Genomic DNA, 23,388 nt, shown 5'->3' on the forward strand with positions numbered 1-23,388 from the left:
TTTTTCTTTCGTTAAGTTTTTATTTAATCTGTTCTTGAAGCTCATTCCAACGTTTTGGCCTAGTATCCACCGTAAGATAAGCCTTTAGTTTATTTTTATCAATCAGTAACAATTCCCTCTTAAGTCTTTACGATTTAATGAGAAAAAACAATTGATCTCTTCGAAAGGAAAAAAAGGATAAATTATCTTTGGTACGAGGAAAAATTACGAGCCGAACCTTTGCATTGGAGCTGGAATGCATAGAAGCAACGAAATACTCACCCCATCAAAGTCAGTAATCTATTCAGTGTCGGAGTGTGAGGTTTCAGGAACTGTCGCTTTGCAGCAGTGCTTAAACGAGGAAGAAAAAAGAGGTGCAACTCAAAGGTCGCCAGATCAGAAAAGTTTTTTTCGCCAATACTATTCTTTAGACGCGAAATATTCTTGCAGAAAGCAGATTGTTGGTCCAAAAGATCTTGACCGAGATCAGCTCGGCTCAATCTAAGTTCTTGGAGCTCACGGCAAATGTTTTCTCTCTTGCGTTCTATAATCGTTGCATCGCTTTCCAGAAGCGTTGAAAAGCGCACGAGAATGCAAATAATGAACACCTCTTCCGACCCAAGTGCAACGCAGTGATCCAAAATCTTAAGATTGGACAAAATTGGATCTTCCCAGCTTATTCTTTGTCTCATCTGATTGCAAAACCTCAGACAGTTGACCTTAAAGGCTTTGAGTGACTCCTCAGCAATCCTTGATCCGCGTTCCTCCAGGTAACATTCGGTATTGGTGTCTAATTTCATGTCATCCAGTTCAAGATAGTTGGCGGGAACCAGATCTATGGAGAAAGGTGATTTCACTACCAGTATCAGGCGATTTTTTATGAAAATTTTGAGTAATAGTGCGTGTTCCGTACTGAAGCTGGTCACCAGTCTGCAGAATCTTGTGTCACTACTCTGAAAGTTAGTGTTTAGGGAATTGGTAAGCCTAACAATGTGTTCAAGAAAATAGAGAGAAGCCTTCGTGACAGGTTTGTTTAAAGCATTGTATATTTTAAGTGCCTTTTCCTTGCTCGCCTTGTCTGCAGTGCCCTCGCCTAACGCGTGACAACCGTAAAACAATAACAAGGCATTCCAAGTTTCTAATAGCTATCTGATGGGTGCTTCAAAGCTGAATCATCTCGTAGAAACCACCGATAGCAACTGTATCACTTCAATTTTAGCAAACTTCTGGTGCTCATGAAATTCTCCAATCCTCTTTGGACTATGGGTAATGTAGTGTATTGTGTCATGCACAAAAGACTCTAACCAGTCTGGCAAGGTTTTAGATACTGCTGAAGCAGCAACTTAAAAGACTTATAAAAGAAGCTTAAAAGACACTTTTTGCAATCTAATAACAGACAGATAATTTATGCAAATTGGTTTATACAGGGAAAAAAAATTCAATAATATAAAAGCCTTTTCCCTCCGACCTATCGTCTTATTCAATTCAATTCAAAATGGTTGTTTCAAAATGGCCATGGCTGTCATTTGTGATTAATGTGATGAAGCTCTAGATTTATGATACATAGATGTCGTCTCAAAATCACTAAAAAATTATTTGAAAATGTGAGCTCTACAAATTTCAACTTCTAGGAGAATATTAGGTCATATATTAGGAGCCTTTAGCACAAAACCTGTGACTTTCTACCATTCAGCGGCAAAAACCTGTGAACCTGTGACCATCAAAAAAACCTATGAAGTTTTACAGGAAACCTCTGACTGTGGCAACACAGGTCTAACCATGAGCTAATATTTTTTACGGAATATGCTTTCGAGATTGGATGGATTAAACGCAGTAATGGCTGCCAATATTACACCCAGGGGTCAATTGTCATGGGCCAATAAAGTGCAAACCATGGCGTGAACCCTAGCCTAATCCCTTGAGGAGTAATCTGAGATCGTAGAAAGACGTTCTTTCACTAGTTGCAGTTCTGAGGATCAGGCGCTGCTTATCGCTAATGACTGGCGAGTGATGGGAACTCTTTCTTTTAAGGGACGAGCATTGCTGCCTCAGCCAATTTAAAGTTATCGATTGGGGTTTATAGGATAAGGTATAAAAATGGTGGACACTTTGACAATGCAAAGGAAGGCTCTTGTAAAAAAAGTAAAAAAAGATAGGCATACCTATCTCAAAATAGAATAACCAAAGAAGCACCAATAGCCCAGTGGCCGTTGGTGTTAAGTTAATTTTTTACTTATTCTCTTTCTGGGTGTTGAGATAACTCGTCTTTGTGGCCTAAGCTTCACTTCCGTTTTTGAGTCTATCCACAATTGCCTAATAATACAACAATCATACTTTCAATACAACATACGTACAAAAATCAACACATACTTTCAGATCTAACATGCTAAGAAAGCTTACATGTTCTGTAAAACTCCTAAAAACCAAAAGTTATTTCAAAGTGTACATTATTTTCATGCTCTATTTTAATTTTCGTTTTCCTTATTTTTGTTGAAGTTTCACATACTGTGGGAGGGAGAGAAGCAATTTTTGCTTATTCTTCAGTGCAGTTTGATATATTAAAATTGTGCTGACTGCTGAGTACCATATTTGAATTCCCAAAGATAATAAAGGAGGTATTAAAGGTTGAAAATTCCAACCTTGTTTACTGAAGTAAAAGGGGTGACGTCATCAAAGCTTTAAGCATCTGCAAGCCAGCCCTAGCTCAAGCCTTCTTTTTACAATCTCAACCAGACAACCTGGGGAAACTCCCAGAAAACTACTTTACTAATTACCATTAGCAGAGAACGCTACCATTTCTTTTCCTACCGTGTTTCTCAGCTTTGGAACTCCCTAACCAATTAAGCAATTCAATCTTAAACCCTAGAGTCATTCAAGTGTGGTGTGGAGAGGGAGTGGGAGCAGATTGGTGCGGCGTCTACACTGGGACACCCCAGAATCCTCGACCAAAATTTGAAGTCATCACTGGCAGGCATATAACAAGAAACAATTCTTTCACGCCTGCACGATGCAATTTAAAGCAAGGTAAGGTATTAAAAAGGAAGTTTTCAAACTAAAATAAATGCAAACAAAAGAAGCTACAATTAAAAAAAGAAATAATAATAAAACTCAGTATCTATATATGCACTCATTAGTAAATCTTTAACTGTTTCGGCACTTTTATTTTCATGGAAAAACTATTATAATATTAAAAAAAGAAGAAAAAATTTGGGAACAAACTATTAAAAAACTGAACATTTGTTTTCAGGATTAAACTCTGAATTTGTAGGGCAGGAGTAAGCCATTGCATATTGTTTGAGGTTTGACAGTGGTCCTCTGACTCTCAAATATCCAGGAGGATGCCTGCTTGTTCTTGATCTGCTTACTGCTTCCTCTGGTCTTGTAAGTTCACACCATATTTGTGCGTAGCTCAAGAAGAAAAGCTGTTCATGGCTTAAGGCTAATCCAGGCAAAAGTTCTTCCTTACCATTATGCTCCACCCATTTTTTATAGGCCTGAAAGTTAAAACAATAGAAGTCATTATATTGAAGTTGGCAATTACTAACCAAAACCGTCCTCTACTAATATTGATATCAGTGATTCAGTTTAGTGCATCACAATTGTCTTGATTTCGGTTGGCGATTTGTGATTGCGGCATATCATTAAAATAAACAACGGATTGATATTTGTTAAAAATATTGCACAGGTTTTGGATGTGTTAAGTGTAATTATTATTATTGGATGTGTCGAAAGTATGGTAAGCACAGGCTGGCTCAAGCAGCTAAATCTCCTGTCTAGATCGTTCGACTAAAATAATCATTCAATCACTTGCTTTGTTTTATATAGAGATGCAGAACTTGCTCATTCTCTTGTATTGTAACCAGTGAAAAAAGGTAGTTTTGTATTTGGAAGAGGTCGATGGAAGTCGATTCTGGAGTTCGTCTTGGGATTTTCAAAGGGCTATTGACTGCTGCAAATAATACGGACAGAACGAGATGATAGAATAAGCGGTGGTGGTTCCTAGATTTTCCAAGCACAAATATGCTTTCAGATCTTTCAGGTAGGGGTTAAGACACACCATACCTTTCAAAAGTTTTCCATAAGAGGATTTATATGCCAAAGGAAGGGGGCTTTTTTTCTTAAATAATGTGCAGATTTGCAGATTTGGAGAAGACGCCGGTGGGAAATTAAATAGTGCGGTTCCGATTTATAATTGATCCAGAATTGTTTTTAAATTTTTGCTAATTTGACCTAAAAACTAACGACTCTAAGTTTTTAATTAATTTTAAAAACAAAGTTTTTCCTAGGGTAGTAAAGAGCGAACTTGAAACTTAAAACGAACAAAAAATATTACTTCACAGCCTATCTAACATATATCAATAAAACTAGTACAAATAAATCAACTGGTGACATTTGCCAATGTTAGTAGGATTACAGAAAACTAGCACTTTACTGAAAACACAAAAGCCAAGTATAAAAAACAAGAATATTGATTTAGGAGTTAAAAGTAGATATGTAGCCTTACAACGACAAACTAATCTATAACTTTTTTTGTAGTCTTACAGGAGCTGTGACATCAGTAACTTTCAGTATACAATTAAAATTATCTTAAAACCTTAGGCATAAAAATAATAAGTTTACAGCTATAAAACAGCATAAAAATAATGGATTTATTTATCGGGTAACATCTTGATATCGCCTAGTATTTTTCGAAATGAAGAACATATCAACCACAATATGGACTCTGGAGATCCAGTTATTTCTCTCTATAAAACGGAGAATTTTAAGTTGTGATACAAATTTTAAAGCGAATCTGTAGTTATAATACTAATAAGATTCTTTCACTTTGAACTTGTCTACAAAATGATAATGAAGTGTCTTTTTCAGATCCAAGAGAACAGTCAATCATTGAACTGAGCTCATTGTGCAGAAGTGTTGCCAAATTAAACGAAAAAATAAATAACTAAAGCAACAATCGAAAAAGCCTTTACTTTTATACTGTTAAAAGTGCCTTTAATTTTTATTTTTACCGTACCGAAACTCTTATATTTTTTGTGTTTTCAGTAAAGCGCAAGTTTTCTGTAATCCTAAAAACATAGAGAAATATCACCAGTTAATTTATTTGCACTAATTTTATTGATATATATTAGATCGGCTGTGAAGTAATAATTTTTGTTCATTTTAAGTTTCAACTTCGCTCTTTACTTCCCCCAGAAAGCTTTGTTTTTAAATTAATATCAGCTCGTTTTTGATTAAAATTTAGTTTAAAAACAACACTGCAATGATCGTTTTTGTTTTACGGAATCACTTCTGTTCGTTTTAAGTTTTAATGTTACTCCCTAGTTTCAGTTCAAAACTTATTTTTCTGATATAGTTTCTAATCCCCCCAATCTAGGGAAAAATAGTGTCGTTTCTTTTTGTAATTTTTTTAAGAAGAAAAAAACCTTTAATTCTTTGTTTAAAAAAAATAAATTTAGTAACACTTAAGAGAGTAGCTCAAGGCGAGTAGCTGCAACACAAAAGGTTAACTAAGCGGAGAGGTTTGCATATCGACATGCTTGTGGGAAATTTTGCTAGCTCAACAGAAATCTGCCTTTAGACTTAGGGAGTTATTTGACCTGTCCCTAAATAAAAAAGCCATTCATTACTTAAAAAAGAATCGAAATTCCAAAAAAAATCATTTCTTGTGTTGGTGCGATAAACGGTATTATAAGCTAAGTTTGTTTTCATTTCAAAAATTTTGGGAAGAATTACCTGAATCCTCCTACAGAACTGTTTTCATTTGTTTTTTTTTTTTCTTTGGATGCACGATCTTGCGTATGGAGAGAATATTACGGCGGAATTGTCAAGTAAATAATTTGAATAAGTAAGTATAACAATAAGTAATCCTTCTTTTAATTATTTAAAACCTTTTTCCACAAAATAAGTTTTTCAAAGAAAAGTAAAGAACTCCATTAAAACAAAAATGAGCAAATATAAAATCAAATAATCTACCAAGCTTGAAACTACCACAGATCAGCATCGATAAATAAATGAAACCCAAAAGGAACAGAAATTACAATAGATAACCGAGTCAAACTCATAACGAGCAGAAATGAACATTAGTAGGGCTCAAAACTACTATGTTTTCCCAAGATCAGATCATGATTTGCTCTTAACTGCAAAAAAATACACATGAATTTGTATGGTCAAATTAATATAAATATATTGATATTTATTAATCAAAATGTTAATATTATTTGATTTATTAAAGTTATGAAAATAAAAACATTTATATTTTTTTCAGTGAAGTGCGAATTATGTTCTGGCCTTAGGAAGGCATAGGGGTTTTGAGCCCTACTCATTTTAATTTCTGCTCGTTTTGAGTTTGACTCGGTTAGCTATTGTAATTTCTGTTCTTTTCGGGTTTCATTTATTTATTGATGCTGATTTGTGGTAGATTCACGCTTTGTAGATTATTTTATTTTATTTTTGCTCATTTTTGGTTTAATGGAATTTTTTACTTTTCTTTGAAAAACTTATTTCGCGGAAAAACTGTTTCTTAATTAATCATAGAAATATAGGGAAATATCATCAGACGGTTGTTAACACTAGTTTTATAAATACATATTCTTATTTAAATATTCAGTTTAACTTTCGATTTCCATGAGCAAAGAAGTTTTTTAATTAGTACTACAATGGTTTTTCATTACCATTTGCGTTGACATGCATAAAAATAATCTTTGATACTTTGAACTAGCAAGGAACAGCAAATGATTATAGTGAGGACTTTCTAGAAACTAGGCTACTAATAAGTATTTATCCGGATGGTGATGCTGAAGTGCAAGATGGTAAATACAGAAACCTCTTAATATCATTTCTCTCATTCCTCTGGCGTATTCCTCACTAGGAGATTAATTATTCCTCTGAAAGTAACCTTCAATGATTATTCTGATCGAAAATGGTGTGGAACCATCGTTTGTATTTTGACTTTGAACATGAAGCGCTATTTTGGGAAGCACAATTGGTTGTGTAGGGTTTGTAGGGTTTAAAAGAAAACGAGAATATATACAATGTTCCTTGAAATAGGATAATTGCTGTTAGGTGTTACTTTTTTTTTATTTTCAATGTTGACATGATAAGACTATTAATAGTTTAGGGCATCTAATTTTCAGTACTATATTCAAAGGGATGTCGGTAATGTTTGAGAGCTATTTTCGAAAGCTCCCTACTGATATCTATTGACAATAATGTCAGTTCCCACCAAAGACCATGGAATACTGTCAATTACATCAAACACCATAAAATTATAATGATCAGGCCCAAAATAAAGCTATTTTACGCGATATCTGCGCGTCTTTGCTTTGTGATCAGAACGCACCTGGATTTGCTGATTTCACCTTTTATTTACATTATTTTGTAGCCTTTGTGACTTTCATTTATTGAATTGGCATTAAAAGGTGGGCTACCAGCTAAAGAGTCTGCTTAGAACTATTTGCTTAAATGTTTAAACTACAGTATTTTCCAAATATATTATACGATATACTAATATGTCATGCCCAACTACAGAGGTAATAAATAAATAGAGACCCAATTCTTGTTCTGTCTCATTAGCAAGCGTTTAGGCTGCATTTCGTCTATTCTGGCACGAAAAGATTTTGTTGATTGTCAAAATTAATAACTGTGAGATTCTTCGTTAACCAAAATCCCTGGGTATCATAGAACAAGAAACATAAATTCCCCCCCCCCCCAATCAGTATTCTTATTTACTTGCTCATTCTATGCACTAAACATCCGAGTTCTCTTTACATTTAAATAGGAATTCAATTCAATACATTGTTTTTAATAAATTTTGATATTTTTAGTTAAATAGTGTTTTAATGACATTCATCTATGTGAAGCTAGAAAATATGCATAGGAATGTTAATAGATGAAAGATTTTTTCTTCACAGAAATTAGCCAGAGGTGGTAATCTTACTACCTCGATGTGTGATATTCAATTTAATATTTAAAATCTAGTTACATGAGGAACTTACCTTGTAAGCGATTTTAAGTCCCACATTGTCTGCAATGTTTTCAAGCACGGTCAGTCTTCCATTTAGATTTTGATCAATTTCTTGGATTTTGTATTTACCGTACTGTTCAACAAAGCAGTTTATGAGGTTTCTATAAGCTTTAATCGTTTGATTATTCCACCACTGTTGAAGATTTCCTTTTTTGTCATATTGCCTACCTGAAAAATTAAGTTTAGACATTCAAAGATGTCTCCATTAATACAACCTATTGAAAAAGAATAAATAGGCGACTTTCTACCAAAAAATTATTACGAAATGAAAACATCTGGCTTGAAAATCTCTTACGGTTACAAGGATTAATCATCATGGAAAGAGGAAGAATCTCAGTTCTATTCTAGGGGTTGATGTTTGTTAAACTTGTTATGCAGTGCTAGCTCAGTATTAGGCCCGTTTTTTAGCACTAAGATCTTACATCTAAGATCTTACATGTTTCTGCAAAGATTATCGTTTTTTAACTCATCTTTGTTCTAAGATCTTACAGCTGACTGATGTTAGCAAAAAGTGTGAAGACCGCCACTATTTTGCCATATAGAACAATGATGAGAGAACTTTGATGATCTACTCATCATTGTTCTCAGACCGCTGATCAGAGCAGAATGATGAAAGACGTTTGCACAAAAACGACCAAAGATGTAAGATCTTAGTTCAAAGATTTCACTTTTAAGCGTTTTCTGACAAAAGATGTAAGGTCTTAGCACATTGATGAGTGAAAAAACGCCCCTATTTTCAACTTTGCTGTACCACACTGATGATTCAGTCAAGTATTACCACTCGTCTTCCCGGGACATATTAGATGACAGTAGAATGTCTTTGAACATTAGCCGCTTCGATATAAATCTTGTTATTTGTCTCTGATATTGCCGTATAGGATTAGGAAGAAGTAGAAATAACTGTTTTTTTTGCATAATGAATAAGAAGTAGTATTATGCTAAAATGAGTAGATTGTATTTATCGAAACTTCTACAGACAGATTAGTTTTGCGAAAAGAAATAATCTTCTTATTTGTTGCTAAGCTTCACCAGGTGTTTGATTTTGCCTTCTAACAATGTTGCCTCCTTCTCAAAAATATGCTTCAAAATAAAATTTTGCTGAGGGTACATTTTACTATAGATGGGACCTTTGCTACAGACATAGCCTTAGCAAGGAAGTCCAGACCTATAAAAATCCTTTGAGAATAATGCATTGATGCCATGGTTGAATTGATTATTTTCTCGAAAGTAGGGAAAGGCAAACAAATATGATGCGCTTTATAGTCGGAAAAGGGTATTTTCCCATAAAAATGTACGTTTTAGATTAAACATCTCCAAAAATATATACAATATGTAATAACAAGTGTTTATTTAAGTATTGGGCGATTCAAACGCTTGAAATTTAATTTTAATCAAATATCTTAGAATTTGATGCTTTTTAAGGAGCTAAGAACTTGTCGTAGCTTTCATTAAACTTTCCAGGAATGAGATTAGAGAGAGAGAGAGAGAGAGAGAGAGAGAGAGAGAGAGAGAGAGAGAGAGAGAGAGAGAGAGAGAGAGAGAGAGAGAGAGAGAGAGAGAGAGAGAGAGAGAGAGAGAGAGAGAGAGAGAGAGAGAGAGAGAGAGAGAGAGAGAGAGAGAGAGAGAGAGAGAGAGAGAGAGAGAGAGAGAGAGAGAGAGAGAGAGAGAGAGAGAGAGAGAGAGAGAGAGAGAGAGAGAGAGAGAGAGAGAGAGAGAGAGAGAGAGAGAGAGAGAGAGAGAGAGAGAGAGAGAGAGAGAGAGAGAGAGAGAGAGAGAGAGAGAGAGAGCGAGAGAGAGAGGGAGACAGGGAGAGAGAGAAAGAGAGAGGGGGGGACAGAGAGAGAGAGAGAGAGAGAGAGAGAGAGAGGGGAGAGAGAGAGGAGAGAGAGAGAGAGAGAGAGAGAGAGAGAGAGGGACAGAGAGAGACAGAAAGGGAAACGGGGAGAGAATAAACACATGATTGTTACCTCTGTCGTCAAATCCGTGGGTAATCTCATGCCCAATAACAACACCAATTGCTCCATAATTCAATGATTTGGGAAATTCTTTCGAATAGAAGAAAGGCTGCAGAATTCCTGCGGGGAAAACTGCAAAAAAGTCATAAACTTAAGTTTTATTAATTCACATTGAAACTTATTTGGATTCCTAATATTTCATTAGAACTTTTGTAGTCGCTTTAAATTTGAATTTCCATGAAATTAGCTAAATCTTTGTTGAAGATTTAACGCCAATCTGACCAACCATGATAAAACTCGAAATAGAATAAGAAATAAGTGGAAGCTGGACCTTTTGGTCAGTAAAATTCAAAGACAAAAAATATGCCGCAGAACTGAAAGCTAGGGGCTTATGATACCTTCCAGGAGCCAACTACCTTTAATTATAGTTAAATATTTTTATTATCTTCATCTCAAAATGGCTCACACCTAAAAAATAATACCATCATATGCTTGTAACTAGTAAAAGAAGAAATTTTTTTATTTCTTTCTGTACCTATGATTTAAAAATTGAACAGTTTTTTTTTAGCTAATACTTTGGAACGCAAATACAGCAGCAATAAATAATTAGATATCAATAATGATAATTGTCGTTTTCAAATCACATTTTTTTTGCATAAGACGAACGTTATTTTTCAGAACGTTTTAATGTTTTCTATTGAGAGCCTTCATAGACTTACCTCAACTAAAACATTTTTTTAAATGTATATTTCATAAATTGCTTATAGTATAGACTGAATGGCTTCAATTATATACGACATCCTTTTAGAAAGACCATTGATATCAGACAAATGCAGATATAACCTAGGATTATAAAAAGGGAGATTTTTCCTAAGACAAAGAGGTGAAAGATATTTGTGTTTACTTCGGAGCCTCCAAAGGACTCCAAGGAGATTGTGTTATAAGACTGCTCAATGGTACTATAATGTCCTTTTAAGTTAAAATAGGAAGAAAAGGCATAACTTAAAAATATATTTGTAATATCTAACAATTATGTAATATCTTTAAAAATTATAGTGTTTAAAATACAAGAAAAAACAACTAAAAGAAAGCCACTTCTCTTTTTAAATGAATACTGATAAAGACATAGGTATTGATCTATTTCGTGAGGTGAAGAGATCACACGAAAACTGAAGCATACAAAATGTCAAAAGATTGACAATATTTCAAACGGATTTCACAGTCAAAGTGACTAAAGCTGTACAAGTTCCATAACTGAATGGATTGCGAGCTTTACATTTTCTGTAAACAACCTTCCAAGCGTAAAACTACCACAAATCACCGTCAATAAGCAAATGAAACTCAAATCGAACAGAAATTACAATAGATAACCGAGTCAAACTCATAACAGGCAAAAATTAACATGAGTAGGGCTGACAACCTCCATGCCATCTTAAGGCCAGAACACAACTTGCACTTTACTGAAAAAAAAATGACCGTGGCTTGTCAGTTTAATATGCACATACTGATATTTGTTCTTAAAGTTTTAATAATATTTTATTTATTTAAGTAAAAAAAGTGAAAACATTTAAAATATATTTTGTTTTCATCTGATAGATATGATAGATAGATGTTTATTGGCAAAAAGACTATCCCAAACTCTAGTGGGCCAAATTCACATTTCTTAGTAAAAAAATAAAAAAATAAAAATATAATAACAAAATAATACAATAAAGACATATAGCTACCACTGTAACGAAAGACAACAGGTAACAGTCAGAAAATACAAAACTCATAAATATAGGTCATAATTATAGAATATTTTATAGGTCATAAAATAAAAATATAAACAAAAATAACAAATAAAATAACCAAATTTTCCAAAAAAAAATAATATACACAAAAAAAATTTAAATTTGTGGCAAACTTACGGGTCAGGATTTTGGTTGATTTTCAAACAGTTTGTAATAACGAACTGTAAGTAAGGAGCGACCCGGCTCAATAGTAACCAAAACTCTAAAAAAAGGAATTTTAATACCAATAGATATATCAAAAGAATCAAATTCATATGCTAATTTTAAATATATAAGTTTCATCAAGAAACAGAGTTTTATTACCATATATAAACTTTCATCAGGTTTAGTCTTACCCACCAAAAGTTACGCGCCTGAGAAAATTTGCCTCATTTTCAAAAAAGGGGAAAACACCCCCTAAAAGTCATATAAGTTTAATGAAAATCACACCATTAGATTCAGCGTATCAGAGAACTCTATTGTAGATCTTTCAAGCTCCTATCTGCAAAAATGTGGAATTTTGTATTTTTTGCCAGATGAAAAATCACGGATGCGTGTTTATTTGTTTTTTTTTTGTATTTTGTTTTTTTTCCCAGGGGTGATCGTATCGACCCAGTGATCCCAGAATATCATGAGAGGTCGAATTCTAACCGAAATAAAAGTTCTAGTGCCTTTTTTAAGTGACCAAAAACTGGAGGGCAACTAGGCCCACTCCCACGCTCATTTTTTCCCAAAGTCACCCGATAAGAATTTTGAGATAGCCATTTTGTTCAGCATGGTCAAAAAATATAATAACTATGTCTTTGAGGATGATTAATCCCCCACAGTCCCCGGGGGAAGGGCTGCAAGTTATAAACTTTGCCCAATGTTTACATATACAATTCTGTTATATACAATTCTGAGTATACGCGGGAGTATATTCAAATGGTAGAAGTTTTCATGGGGGAAGGGACATGAATATGAAGGGGGCGCCGGATATCCCAGAATAATTTAAAAAACGTTCAGAAATTAAATATAAAAAAAAACAAGTTTTCAACTGAAAAGCTTTTCAACTGAAAACTTTTCAGCATCAAAGCTTAAAACGAACAGAAAAAATTACATATATAATTGGGTTCGCACGGAGGTCATTGCCCTAATCTGTGCGGTAAAGTTTTTTTTTTGTTCTTTCATGAGAGCTGATTATTTTGATTAACGGCTTTTTTAATTAAGGGGTAATTCTTCCAGAATTGGAACAAAATTCGAAACTCTGCTTAAACTTTGAGGTCTTGACTGGGAGGACGAACCCTCCTGATATACGTAATAAAATATGCGAATATAGAAGTTCGTTACGTAAGTTAATTCGTCAGTTACATATACTTATTACTAATAAAAACACTCGTAAATAAAACTAAACAACTTTCGAGAAAGCCATCTACCCAAAAAAAAGTGAAATTAATATACAAATATTGTTTTAATTTTTCATGTACGGTGAGCCAAAATCAAAACCTGCATTAATTTAAAAACGTTAAAAATTAAATAAAAAAATCAATTTTTTTTAACTGAATGTAAGGAGCGACATTAAAACTTAAAACAGTAGAAAGGCCTTATTGAGTCCGAACAGTACAAAATTCGGTTATCAAAAGAATGTATCTCGTGTCAGTACACCTAATATGGGCATAGAGTCATTAGGGAGAACACGTGGTTAATTAAAGCGATTGGGAATTTGGAACACCTGTGCTGTCAGTCATTAATCAAATTGTTTCCGGGCAAAGTTTAATAATGACTGACAGGTACTGTCAACATTTCTCCAGGAATAGATCCAAGTCATTAATGTCTTTGCCTCGGAAACAGTTCTACTGGTCGAACTCCAAAAGATATTAATAACCAAACGCCATGGAAACAATTCTCCAAGAAACATCTTAGCGATGAATTGTTTTAGCGCGCGAAAAAGTTTCTTTTGTAATTTCAATGTGAAAGCACAGAGATGCCAATAACAAAGGAATACGCTGAAATTGCGTTTAGGGATTATTTGGGCGAAACCGTTTTAGACATTTTAGGGAATTATTTCGGCGAAACAGATAGAGACATTTTAAAAGATGATTTTAGAAGAGAATTTGAGGGTCAAACTCTGTGGTCGTTATAATACACAAGTTCCATTGAACAGTGTCATGAGGTCCTCTACCCCAACCCCAAAGGGTTCCGATCCCCCTACCCCAACCCCAAAGGGTTCCAATCCCCCTACCCCAACCCCGAAGGAAGCCCCCGGTCCTCAAAGGGCCACCGGCGCCCCCAAAGGCCCACCCCAGACCCCCAAAGGCCCTCCCCGGGCCCCCCAAAGGCCCATCGAGCTCCCAAAAGACCAACGGGGTCCCAAAGGCCCTCCACCGGTCTCCAAATGCCCCCCAGGCTCCCAACTGGCCCCCCGGACCCCCAAAGGTCCTTCCCTGGCCCCCACAGGTCCACCGGGCTCCCACAGGACCAATCGGTCCTCAAGTGCACCCCAGCCCCCCAAGGCCCTCCCTGTGCCCCCCAGGCCCTCCCCTCGTCTCCTCAGGCCCCCCGGGCCCGAGACGCACCACCAGGATGTGCCGTGGACCAGGAACGCGTCGCAAGATGCGCCGCGGGGATGCGCCGCGGGTCTGAAAAGCGCCGCAGGGGATGCGCCGCAGGGAGGCACCGCAGGAAAGCGCCGCAGGGATGCGCCGCGGGTCAGGAAAGCGCCGCAGGGGATGCGCCGCAGGGAGCACCGCAGGAAAGCACCGCAGGATGCGCCGCAGGGATGCGCCGCAAAAAAATAAACTAAAAAGTAAAAATTTCGAAATGTTATCCCCCAAACACCCTCCTCAGACCCCCAGTTTACCTTGTCACAGTTACATTTTCTGGATTTTTCAAAGTTCATTTCGGTTTTCTTTCATTGAAATGCAAGAGTTGGAATATTTCAGTAGTGTTTTGTCGTGGTTTACCTTGTCACAGTTATATTTTCTTGTTTTTTCAAAGTTCATTTAGGTTTTCTTTCATTGAAATGCAAGAGTTGGAATATTTCAGTAGTGTTTTGTCGTGTTTTATCTTGTCACAGTTACATTCTCTTGATTTTTCAAAGTTCATTCTGGATTTCTTTAGTTGAAATGCAAGAGTTGGAATATTTCAGAAGCGTTTTGTCGTGGTTTACCATGTCACAGTTACATTCCCTTTATTTTTAAAAGTTAATTTTGTATTTCTTTCATTGAAATGAAAGAGTTGGAATATTTAAGTAGTTTTTTGTCGTGGTTTACCTTGTCACAGTTAAATTTTCTGGATTTTTCAAAGTTCATTTTGGTTTTCTTTCATTGAAATGCAAGAGTTTGAATATTTCAGTAGTGTTTTGTCGTGGTTTACCTTGTCACAGTTACATTCTCTTGATTTTTAAAAGTTCATTTTGAATTTCTTTCATTGAAATGAAAGAGTGAGAATATTTCAGTAGCGATTTGTCATGGTTTACCTTGTCACAGTTACATTCACTTGATTTTTCAAAGTTCATTTTCGATTTCTTTCATTGAAATGCAAGAGTTGGAATATTTCAGTAGTGTTTTCTCATGGTTTACCATGTCATAGTTACATTCCCTTGATTTTTCAAAGTTCATTTTCGATTTCATTCTTTGAAATGCAAGAGTTGGAATATTTCAGTAGTGTTCTGTCGTGGTTTACCTTGTCACAGTTACATTCTCTTAATTTTTCAAGGTTCATTTTTGATTTCTTTCATTGAAATGCAAGAGTTGGAATATTTCAGTAGTGTTTTGTTATGGTTTACCTTGTCACAGTTACATTTTCTTGTTTTTTCAAAGTTAATTTTGAATTTCTTTCGTTGAAATGCAAGAGTTGGAATATTTCAGTAGTGTTTTGTCGTGGTTTACCTTGTCACAGTTACATTTTCTTTTTTTTTCAAAGTTCATTTTGTATTTCTTTCATTGAAATGCAAGAGTTGGAATATTTCAGTAGTGTTTTGTCGTGGTTTACCTTGTCACAGTTACATTATCATGATTTTTCAAAGTTCATTTTGTTTTTTTTTCATTGAAATGAAAGAGTTGGAATATTTCAGTAGCGTTTGGTTGTGGTTTACCATGTCACAGTTACATTCCCTTGATTTTTAAAAGTTCATTTGGATTTCTTTCGTTGAAATGCAAGAGTTGGAATATTTAAGAAGAGTTTTGTCGTGGTTTACCTTGTCACAGTTACATTCTCTTGATTTTTCAAAGTTCATTTTGAATTTCTTTCATTGAAATGCAAGAGTGGGATTATTACAGTAGTGTTTTGTCATGGTTTACCTTGTCACAGTTACATTCTCTTAATTTTTCAAAGTTCATTTTTAATTTCTATCGTTGAAATGTAAGAGTTGGAATATTTCAGTAGTGTTTTGTCTTGGTTTACCTTGTCACAGTTACATTCTCTTAATTTTTCAAAGTTCATTTTGAATTTCTATCGTTGAAATGCAAGAGTTTGAATATTTCAGTAGTGTTTTGTCGTGGTTTAACTTGTCACAGTTACATTTTCTTGATTTTTCAAAGTTCATTTTGAATTTCTTCCATTGAAATGCAAGAGTTGGAATATTTCAGTAGTGTTTTGTCGTGGTTTACCTTGTCACAGTTACATTTTCTTTATTTTTTAAAGTCCATTTTGAATTTCTTTCGTTGAAATGCAAGAGCTGGAATATTTCAGTAGTGTTTTGTTGTGGTTTACCTTGTCACAGTTACATTTTCTTGATTTTTTAAAGTTCATTTCGGTTTTCTTTCATTGAAATGCAAGAGTTGGAATATTTCAGTAGTGTTTTGTCGTGTTTTACCTTGTCACAGTTACATTCGCTTGATTTTTCAAAGTTCATTTTAGATTTCTTTAGTTGAAATGCAAGAGTTGGAATATTTCAGAAGAGTTTTGTCGTGGTTTACCATGTCACAGTTACATTCCCTTGATTTTTCAATGTTCATTTTCAATTGCTTTCATTGAAATGCAAGAGTTGGAATATTTCAGTAGTGTTTTGTCGTGGCTTACCTTGTCACAGTTACATTTTCTGGATTTTTCAAAGTTTATTTCGGTTTTCTTTCATTGAAATGCAAGAGTTGGAATATTTCAGTAGTGTTTTGTCTTGTTTTACCTTGTCACAGTTACATTTTCTTGATTTTTCAAAGTTCATTTCGGTTTTCTTTCATTGAAATGCAAGAGCTGGAATATTTCAGTAGTGTTTTCTCGTGGTTTACCTTGTCACAGTTACATTCGCTTGATTTTTCAAAGTTCATTTTGGATTTCTTTAGTTGAAATGCAAGAGTTGGAATATTTCAGAAGCGTTTTGTCGTTGTTTACCATGTCACAGTTACATTCCCTTGATTTTTCAAAGTTCATTTTGAATTTCTTTCATTGAAACGTAAGAGTTGGAATATTTCAGTAGTGTTTTGTCGTGGTTTACCTTGTCACAGTTACATTTTCTGGATTTTTCAAAGTTCATTTCGGTTTTCTTTCTTTGAAATGCAAGAGTTGGAATATTTCAGAAGCGTTTTGTCGTGGTTTACCTTGTCACAGTTACATTCTCTTGATTTTTGAAAGTTCATTTTGAATTTCTTTCATTGAAATGCAAGAGTGAGAATATTTCAGTAGCGTTTTGTCGTGGTTTACCTTGTCACAGTTACATTCCCTTGATTTTTCAAAGTTCATTTTCGATTTCATTCGTTGAAATGCAAGAGTTGGAATATTTCAGTAGTGTTTTCTCGTGGTTTACCATGTCACAGTTACATTCACTTGATTTTTCAAAGTTCATTTTCAATTTCATTCGTTGAAATGCAAGAGTTGGAATATTTCAGTAGTGTTTTGTTGTGGTTTACCTTGTCACAGTTACAGTCTATTAATTATTCAAGGTTCATTTTGGATTTCTTTCATTGAAATGCAAGTTGGAATATTTCAGTAGTGTTTTGTCGTGGTTCAACTTCTCACAGTTACATTTTCTTTTTTTTTCAATGTTCATTTTGAATTTCTTTCGTTGAAATGCAAGAGCTGGAATATTTCAGTAGTGTTTTGTCGTGGTTTACCTTGTCACAGTTACTTTTTCTTGATTTTTCAAAGTGCATTTAGTTTTTCTTTCTTTGAAATGCAAGAGTTGGAATATTTCAGTAGTGTTTTGTCGTGGTTTTCCTTGTCAAAGTTACATTTTCTTGATTTTTCAAAGCTCATTTTGAATTTTTTTCGTTTAAATGCAAGAGTTGGAATATTTCAGTAGTGTTTTGTCGTGGATTACATTGTCACAGTTACAATCTCTTGATTTTTCAAAGTTCATTTTGAATTTCTTTCGTTGAAATGCAAGATTTGGAATATTTCAGTAGCGTTTTGTCGTGGTTTACCTTGTCACAGTTACATTCTCTTGATTTTTCAAAGTTTATTTTGAATTTCGTTCATTGAAATGCAAGAGTGGGATTATTACAGTAGTGTTTTGTCGTGGTTTACCTTGTCACAGTTACATTCCCTTGATTTTTCAAAGTTCATTTTCGATTTCTTTCATTGAAATGCAAGAGTTGGAATATTTCAGTAGTGTTTTGTTGTGGTTTACCTTGTCACAGTTACAGCGTTTTGTCATGGTTTACCTTGTCACAGTTACATTCCCTTGATTTTTCAAAGTTCATTTTCGATTTCCTTCGTTGAAATGCAAGAGTTGGAATATTTCAGTAGTGTTTTCTAATGGTTTACCATGTCATAGTTACATTCCCTTGATTTTTCAAAGTTCATTTTCGATTTCCTTCGTTGAAATGCAAGAGTTGGAATATTTCATTAGTGTTCTGTTGTGGTTTACCTTGTCACAGTTACATTATATTAATTTTTCAAGGTTCATTTTTGATTTCTTTCATTGAAATGCAAGAGTTGGAATATTTCAGTAGTGTTTTGTTATGGTTTACCTTGTCACAGTTACATTTTCTTGTTTTTTCAAAGTTCATTTTGAATTTCTTTCGTTGAAATGCAAGAGTTGGAATATTTCAGTAGTGTTTTGTCGTGGTTTACCTTGTCACAGTTACATTTTCTTGTTTTTTCAATGTTCCTTTTGAATTTCTTTCGTTGAAATGCAAGAGTTGGAATATTTCAGTAGTGTTTTGTCGTGGTTTACCTTGTCACAGTTACATTTTCTTGATTTTTCAAAGTTCATTTCGGTTTTCTTTCATTGAAATGCAAGAGTTGGAATATTTCAGTAGTGTTTTGTCGTGGTTTACTTTGTCACAGTTACATTCTCTTGATTTTTCAAAGTTCATTTTGGATTTCTTTCGTTGAAATGCAAGAGTTGAAATATTTCAGTAGCGTTTTGTCGTGGTTTACCTTGTCACAGTTACATTCTCTTGATTTTTCAAAGTTCATTTTGAATTTCTTTCATTGAAATGGAAGAGTGGGATTATTACAGTAGTGTTTTGTCATGGTTTACCTTGTCACAGTTACATTTTCTTAATTTTTCAAAGTTCATTCTGAATTTCTATCGTTGAAATGCAAGAGTTGGAATATTTCAGTAGTGTTTTGTCATGGTTTACCTTGTCACAGTTACATTCTCTTAATTTTTCAAAGTTCATTTTGAATTTCTATCGTTGAAATGCAAGAGTTTGAATATTTCAGTAGTGTTTTGTCGTGGTTTACCTTGTCACAGATACATTTTCATGATTTTTCAAAGTTCATTTGGAATTTCTTACATTGAAATGCAAGAGTTGGAATATTTAAGTAGTGTTTTGTAGTGGTTTACCTTGTCACACTTACATTCTCTTGATTCTTCAAAGTTCATTTTGAATTTCTTTCGGTGAAATGCAAAAGCTGGAATATTTCAGTAGTGTTTTGTTGTTGGTTTACCTTGTCACAGTTACATTTTCATGATTTTTCAAAGTTCATTTAGGTTTTCTTTCATTGAAATGCAAGAGTTGGAATATTTCAGTAGTGTTTTGTCGTGTTTTACCTTGTCACAGTTACATTCGCTTGATTTTTCAAAGTTCATTTTAGATTTCTTTAGTTGAAATGCAAGAGTTGGAATATTTCAGAAGCGTTTTGTCGTGGTTTACCATGTCACAGTTACATTCCCTTGATTTTTCAAAGTTCATTTTGAATTGCTTTCATTGAAATGCAAGAGTTGGAATATTTCAGTAGTGTTTTGTCGTGGCTTACCTTGTCACAGTTACATTTTCTGGATTTTTCAAAGTTCATTTCGGTTTTCTTTCATTGAAATGCAAGAGTTGGAATATTTCAGTAGTGTTTTGTCGTGTTTTACCTTGTCACAGTTACATTAACTTGATTTTTAAAAGTTCATTTAGGATTTCTTTAATTGAAATGCAAGAGATGTAATATTTAAGTAGTGTTTTGTCGTGGTTTAACTTGTCACAGTTACATTTTCTTAATTTTTCAAAGTTCATTTTGGATTTCTTTATTTGAAATGCAAGAGTTGGAATATTTCAGAAGCGTTTTGTCGTGGTTTACCATGTCACAGTTACATTCCCTTGATTTTTCAAATTTCATTTTGAATTTTTTTCATTGAAATGCAAGAGTTGGAATATTTCAGTAGTGTTTTGTCGTGGTTTACCTTGTCACAGTTACAGTTTCTGGATTTTTCAAAGTTCATTTCGGTTTTCTTTCATTGAAATGCAAGAGTTGGAACATTTCAGTAGTGTTTTGTCGTGGTTTACCTTGTCACAGTTACATTCTCTTGATTTTTCAAAGTTCATTTTGACTTTCTTTCATTGAAATTCAAGAGTGAGAATATTTCAGTAGAGTTTTGTCGTGGTTTACCTTGTCACAGTTACATTCCCTTGATTTTTCAAAGTTCATTTTCGATTTCCTTCGTTGAAATGCAAGAGTTGGAATATTTCAGTAGTGTTTTCTAGTGGTTTACCATGTCACAGTTACATTCCCTTGATTTTTCAAAGTTCATTTTCAATTTCATTCGTTGAAATGCAAGAGTTGGAATATTTCAGTAGTGTTCTGTTGTGGTCTACCTTGTCACAGTTACATTCTATTAATTTTTCAAGGTTCATTTTGGATTTCTTTCATTGAAATGCAAGAGTTGGAATATTTCAGTAGTGTTTTGTTGTGGTTTACCTTCTCACAGTTACATTTTCTTGTTTTTTCAAAGTTCATTTTGAATTTCTTTCGTTGAAATGCAAGAGTTGGAATATTTCAGTAGTGTTTTGTCGTGGTTTACCTTGTCACAGTTACTTTTTCTTGATTTTTCAAAGTGCATTTCGGTTTTCTTTCATTGAAATGCAAGAGTTGGAATATTTCAGTAGTGTTTTGTCGTTGTTTTCCTTGTCAAAGTTACATTTTCTTGATTTTTCAAAGTTCATTTTGAATTTCTTTCGTCGAAATGCAAGAGTTGGAATATTTCAGTAGTGTTTTGTCATGGATTACTTTGTCACAGTTACATTCTCTTGATTTTTCAAAGTTCATTTTGAATTTTTTTCGTTGAAATGCAAGAGTTGGAATATTTCAGTAGCGTTTTGTCGTGGTTTACCTTGTCACAGTTACATTATCTTTATTTTTCAAAGTTCATTTTGAATTTCTTTCATTGAAATGCAAGAGTGGGATTATTACAGTAGTGTTTTGTCGTGGTTTACCTTGTCACAGTTACATTCCCTTGATTTTTCAAAGTTCATTTTCGATTTCCTTCATTGAAATGCAAGAGTTGGAATATTTCAGTAGCGTTTTGTAGTGGTTTACCTTTTCACAGTTACATTGCCTTGATTTTTCAAAGTTCATTTTGAATTTCTATCGTTGAAATGCAAGAGTTGGAATATTTCACTAGAGTTTTTTTGTGGTTTACCTTGTCACAGTTACATTCTCTTGATTTTTCAAAGTTCATTTTGGATTTCTTTCATTGAAGTGCAAGAGTTGGAATATTTAAGTAGTGTTTTGTCGTGGTTTACCTTGTCACAATTACATTCTCTTAATTTTTCAAAGTTCATTTTGAATTTCTTTCGTTGAAATGAAAGAGTTGGACTATTTCAGTAGTGTTTCGTTGCGGTTTACATTGTCACAGTTACATTCGCTTGATTTTTCAAAGTTTATTTTGGATTTCTTTAGTTGAAATGCAAGAGTTGGAATATTTCAGTAGTGTTTTGTCGTGGGTTACCTTGTCACAGTTATATTCTCTTGATTTTTCAAAGTTCATTTTGAATTTCTTCCGTTGAAATGTAAGAGTTGGAATATTTCAGTAGTGTTTTGTCATGGTTTACCTTGTCACATATAAATTCTCTTGTTTTTTCACAGTTAATTTTGAATTTTTTCCATTGAAATGCATGAGTTGGAATATTTCAGTAGTGTTTTGTCGTTGTTTACTTTTTCACAGTTACATTCTCTTAATTTTTCAAAGTTCATTTTGAGTTTCTTTCGTTGAAATGTAAGAGTTGGAATATTGCAGTAGTGTTTTGTTGTGGTTTACCTTGTCAAGGTTGCATTCTCTTGATTTTTCAAAGTTCATTTTGAATTTCTTTCATTGAAATACAAGAGATGGAATATTTCAGTAGTGTTTTCTCGTGGTTTACCTTGTCACATTTACTTTCTCTTGATTTTTCAAAGTTCATTTTGATTTTCTTTCGTTGAAATGCAAGAAGTGGAATATGTCAGTAGTGTTTTGTTGTGGTTTACCTTGTCACAGTTACATTTTCTTGATTTTTCAAAGTTCATTTCGGTTTTCTTTCATTGAAATACAAGAGTTGGAATATGTCAGTAGTGTTTTGTCGTGGTTTACCTTGTCACAGTTACATTCGCTTGATTTTTCAAAGTTCATTTTGGATTTCTTTAGTTGAAATGCAAGAGTTGGAATATTTCAGAAGCGTTTTGTCGTGGTTTACCTTGTCAAAGTTATATTCTCTTAATTTTTCAAAGTTGATTTTGAATTTCTTTCGTTGAAATGAAAGAGTGGGATTATTTCAGTAGTGTTTTGTCGTGGTTTAACATGTCACAGTTACATCCCCTTGATTTTTCAATGTTCATTTTCAATTTCTTTCATTGAAATTCAAGAGTTGGAATATTTCAGTAGTGTTTTGTCGTGGCTTACCTTGTCACAGTTACATTTTCTTGATTTTTCAAAGTTCATTTTGAATTTCTTTCGTTGAAATGCAAGAGCTGGAATATTTCAGTAGTGTTTTGTCGCGGTTTACTTTGTCACAGTTACATTCTCTTGATTGTTCAAAGTTCATTTGGGATTTCTTTCCTTGAAATGCAAGATTTGGAATATTTCAGTAGTGTTTTGTCGTGTTTTACCTTGTCACAGTTACATTCGCTTGATTTTTCAAAGTTCATTTTGGATTTCTTTAGTTGAAATGCAAGAGTTGGAATATTTCAGAAGCGTTTTGTCGTGGTTTACCTTGTCACAGTTACATTCTCTTGATTTTTGAAAGTTCATTTTGAATTTCTTTCATTGAAATGCAAGAGTTGGAATATTTCAGTAGCGTTTTGTCGTGGTTTACCTTGTCACAGTTACATTCCCTTGATTTTTCAAAGTTCATTTTCGATTTCCTTCGTTGAAATGCAAGAGTTGGAATATTTCAGTAGTGTTTTCTCGTGGTTTACCATGTCACAGTTACATTCCCTTGATTTTTTCAAAGTTCATTTTCGATTTCCTTCGTTGAAATGCAAGAGTTGGAATATTTCAGTAGTGTTCTGTTGTGGTTTACCTTGTCACAGTTACATTCTATTAATTTTTCAA

General features: G+C 34.0%; 1 protein-coding gene across 1 annotated transcript in view; it reads right to left on the bottom strand.

The window, feature by feature from the left end:
• Positions 1 to 3,132: 3,132 nt before the first annotated feature.
• Positions 3,133 to 23,388, bottom strand: part of LOC148949541 (neprilysin-1-like) — a 205,334-nt gene continuing 185,078 nt past the window's right edge. The window contains exons 12-14 of the mRNA XM_089093571.1: positions 9,970 to 10,089; positions 7,974 to 8,170; positions 3,133 to 3,473 (exon numbers count right to left, since the gene is read on the bottom strand). Coding sequence (XP_088949697.1) covers positions 3,201 to 3,473; positions 7,974 to 8,170; positions 9,970 to 10,089 — 590 coding nt within the window. The 3' untranslated portion in view covers positions 3,133 to 3,200. The remainder of the gene's footprint in view (positions 3,474 to 7,973; positions 8,171 to 9,969; positions 10,090 to 23,388) is intronic.

This window comes from Artemia sp. Qi Xiang Cuo, chromosome 8 (genome assembly GCF_049724085.1).
Source record: "Artemia sp. Qi Xiang Cuo chromosome 8, ASM4972408v1, whole genome shotgun sequence".
In the NCBI taxonomy this organism is placed as follows: Eukaryota; Metazoa; Arthropoda; class Branchiopoda; order Anostraca; family Artemiidae; genus Artemia; species Artemia sp. Qi Xiang Cuo.